The sequence below is a fragment of the Pseudomyrmex gracilis genome, unplaced genomic scaffold (genome assembly GCF_002006095.1).
Source record: "Pseudomyrmex gracilis isolate BER0280 unplaced genomic scaffold, ASM200609v1 scaffold_490, whole genome shotgun sequence".
Classification (NCBI taxonomy): Eukaryota; Metazoa; Arthropoda; class Insecta; order Hymenoptera; family Formicidae; genus Pseudomyrmex; species Pseudomyrmex gracilis.
In genome coordinates this window covers 80,401-83,598 of record NW_018021074.1, presented here as the reverse complement: position 1 = coordinate 83,598, position 3,198 = coordinate 80,401, and the positions used below count along the sequence as shown (strand labels likewise).

The 3,198-nt window shown below is 25.8% G+C and overlaps 1 protein-coding gene across 1 annotated transcript; it reads left to right on the top strand.

Annotated features, from left to right (window-relative positions):
• The first annotated feature begins 323 nt into the window (after window positions 1-323).
• On the top strand, window positions 324-3,099 carry LOC109860864. Its single transcript, XM_020440249.1, has 8 exons — window positions 324-444; window positions 680-835; window positions 907-1,039; window positions 1,155-1,217; window positions 1,304-1,396; window positions 1,611-1,852; window positions 2,235-2,478; window positions 2,569-3,099. Exons 3-8 carry the CDS (start codon window positions 967-969, stop codon window positions 2,685-2,687), a joined length of 834 nt encoding a protein of 277 aa, XP_020295838.1. The 5' UTR covers window positions 324-444; window positions 680-835; window positions 907-966; the 3' UTR covers window positions 2,688-3,099.
• The last annotated feature ends 99 nt before the right edge of the window (window positions 3,100-3,198 follow it).

The window sequence follows — 3,198 nt, the reverse complement described above, 5'->3', positions numbered from 1 at the left end:
GCTTTAAAGCTGGTTTGTGCAGATCTTTACTGTTAACTTATGTCGGTAAAGTTTAACAATAAGATTTCAATGCTTTTGTTTATAATAAAATGTTTAGTTATTAGAAACAAAAGCATTAAGGTCCTATTGTTCAACTTTACCAGTGCTGCATAAGTTAACGGTTATATAAACGACTTATAAACCAGCTTTATCACTTCAGTACAAATCATTAAAGATAAAATTAGTAACAATGTAGCTAAATTATAATTTCAATATTGTTATATTTAAGACAATGAAACAGTACTAAAAAAATGGAGAAAGCAAACAATAGAAACAGATAAAAAGAATGCTAAAGTATCTAAAGAAGAATCAGTTCATAAACATCCAAAAAAACGACAAAGAATTCCTAATATTCCATATTCACCACCATNACATAGCAAAAAACCAATAGCTAAAAAACAAAAGGTAAAGAACAATAATATATTTACATAGTNTATTATAGGCCTCTTTTTTTAGCTGAACTTCTTGCACTGTTCATGTTTTCTCTTTTTCTTTTCAAAATAAGGGAAAAAGAGAAAAGATGAAGTGTGTAAGAAGTTTAGCCAGAAAGACCAGGCTTTATAGTTCATCTAAAGAGAATTGTGAAAGAAAATATGTATTCATGTATATATATATATTTATCTATTACTGTTATTTATAGAATAATGAAAAAATTACTAATGCATGCAATGTAAAAACACAGCAACTCAGTAATGCATTATCTTCATCGTCAGAAGAAGACTCTTCAAATGAAGATAATAATTCTGTCGATAATCAGGAGGAGAATAATATTTCTCACGATTTGGTTCATGACAAAGTAAGAAATTTATAATGTTTGTCCATGTTTACTTGTGTTTTGCAATAATAATGTTACTTTAATTGTTACAGAACCAACGCCAACGGACAGCTACTTCAACAATTGTTGCACTTGTAAGACGACTCAGAGAAATGGAAGAAACAAATAAGCATCTTCAAACACTTGTAAAAGAAAAAAGAACATTGTCACCATTATCTTCATCAGGTGAAAAATATTTTAATTGGTTACATATATATTGTTATACTACATAAAAAAATATATATTCCTATTCTAATATATATACATATATATATTAGATATATATGTGTGTGTTTTATAGGAGTTGAATCACTTTTCGATATCACAGACAAGGAAAATAGACATGTTAAATCCCAAAATAAAGGTAATGTTATTGTTTTTCTTTACTAGATATGTACAATACATGCAATATATGCAATTGTATTTATTTTAGTGTAATCTTTTTTTTAGCGTCTGGGAGCACAGATCTAACGAGAAAACAAGTGACAGATATAATAGATAACAATAATGTTGTCTCTGAACAAATGAAACATAATGAAGCAGGTATTAGATTATATACATCGTTTTCATATAGCAGACTAATATAACTATGTATTTAATACATTTGAAAATCCGACTCAAAAGAAGATGATAAACGTTATAAGATATTATAATGCATATTTTTTTATTNGATCATGAATTTTTTAAAAACAAGTAATAATTCATAGTCTGCTATATTAAAATATATTGTACGTTTAATTCTATTTTATTTTTACAGTACCCAAAACTATTTTGCAATCAAATAAATCATACNAAAGTCAAAATACGTGCTCTACTATATGCAATGCACTTGATGTTTTAAACTCTCGCAATGAAGCAGTGTCAGAACAGGAACTTAATGAAGATATACAAGATATACAAGATACACAAGATATACAAAATATAGAAGAATCTTTCCAAAATGATCCACGTCAACTTCATCAATTATATGGAAAAGATTTTAACGAAGATGGAGAAACGGTATAATAGTTATATTTTCACGCTTGCATAAATACTACACTACATTTATATAGAAACTGTTATACATATTTGATCTGTTCTTTTTACCTGAATTTTTTGCACAGTTCATCTTTCCTTTTTTTCTCTTTTCTTTGAAAAAAGGAAGAAAGATGAATTATGCAAAAAATTCAGGAAAAAAGACGGACATAACTGTTATATATATTTAATTACAATAAAGTTTTTTTTTAATAGTAATTATAGTGATAAAAAAATTCTTTTGCTTTTCAGATCTAAATCACAAATGTAAATATACTTATAATAGTAGTATTATATACTAATTAAGTATAATTATTAAGAAACATATGACAAAAAAATTCAAANACATTATTTTTATTGTTTGCAGATGATATTACTTAGAAATAATATTTTTTGTAAATCTTCAGTCTTGCACTATGCTCTTGGTTCTTCAACAAAAACAACACATTTGGTCCGAAAACTAGTGCTTGGAGTATTTAAAGAAGAGATTTTTAAAAAAGGACAAAANGAAGTTACTTTTACTGGCAATGCACCTCGTATTCTTTTAGGAGGAAAGCAACCTGGAGTAAAATATTTTGGCATTGATGTTGTTGCCAGATCAGCAATTATAAGTAAGTTTTTATTATTATGTAGATCTGCTCAAAATATTTTTTATTTGTATTGTTATGTTGAACATGTGATTTATTTTTTATTCTTTTTAGAATATGCAAAAGCAGTAGCAAAACATAAAAAATGGCCACATGTTCGAACAAAGGATCTTGAGAGAACACTGTCGCAAAGAATTGGCGAAATCAAACGTGAATATAATAATACAACATAATAATACTTTCTAGCCATTTATTTTCTGTATGACATATTTTAATATNACGTTAATTAAAGACTGTTAAATGATTTAAAGTAATATAATTACAAAATAATTTTGTTTCTGTGAAAAGATTTTGTTTTAAATTTATATTTAAAATTTGTTTAAAATGTAGATATTACATTATGATTTAGATGATTTTGACTTTGTATTTAGATAATACAATATAGACTAATATATACACGACTGATGTTAGTTTAAGCAATACTTTTTTTTGTATTTCAAGTTTAATTACAATACNGTTGTTTCTCTAAAAAGAGATTTTGTTTCAAATTTATATTCAAAATGTTTANAATCTAGATGTTATGATTTAGATACTTTTTACTTTGTATTTAGATATTGATATATGCACGACTGATGTCAAGTTTCAGCAATACTTGTTTTTATTTCAAGTTTAAGCACTTTTTTGTGCAATAAGCATATGTACAAATATATTGTAACGCAGAAATATTTTTGTAAAAATATATAT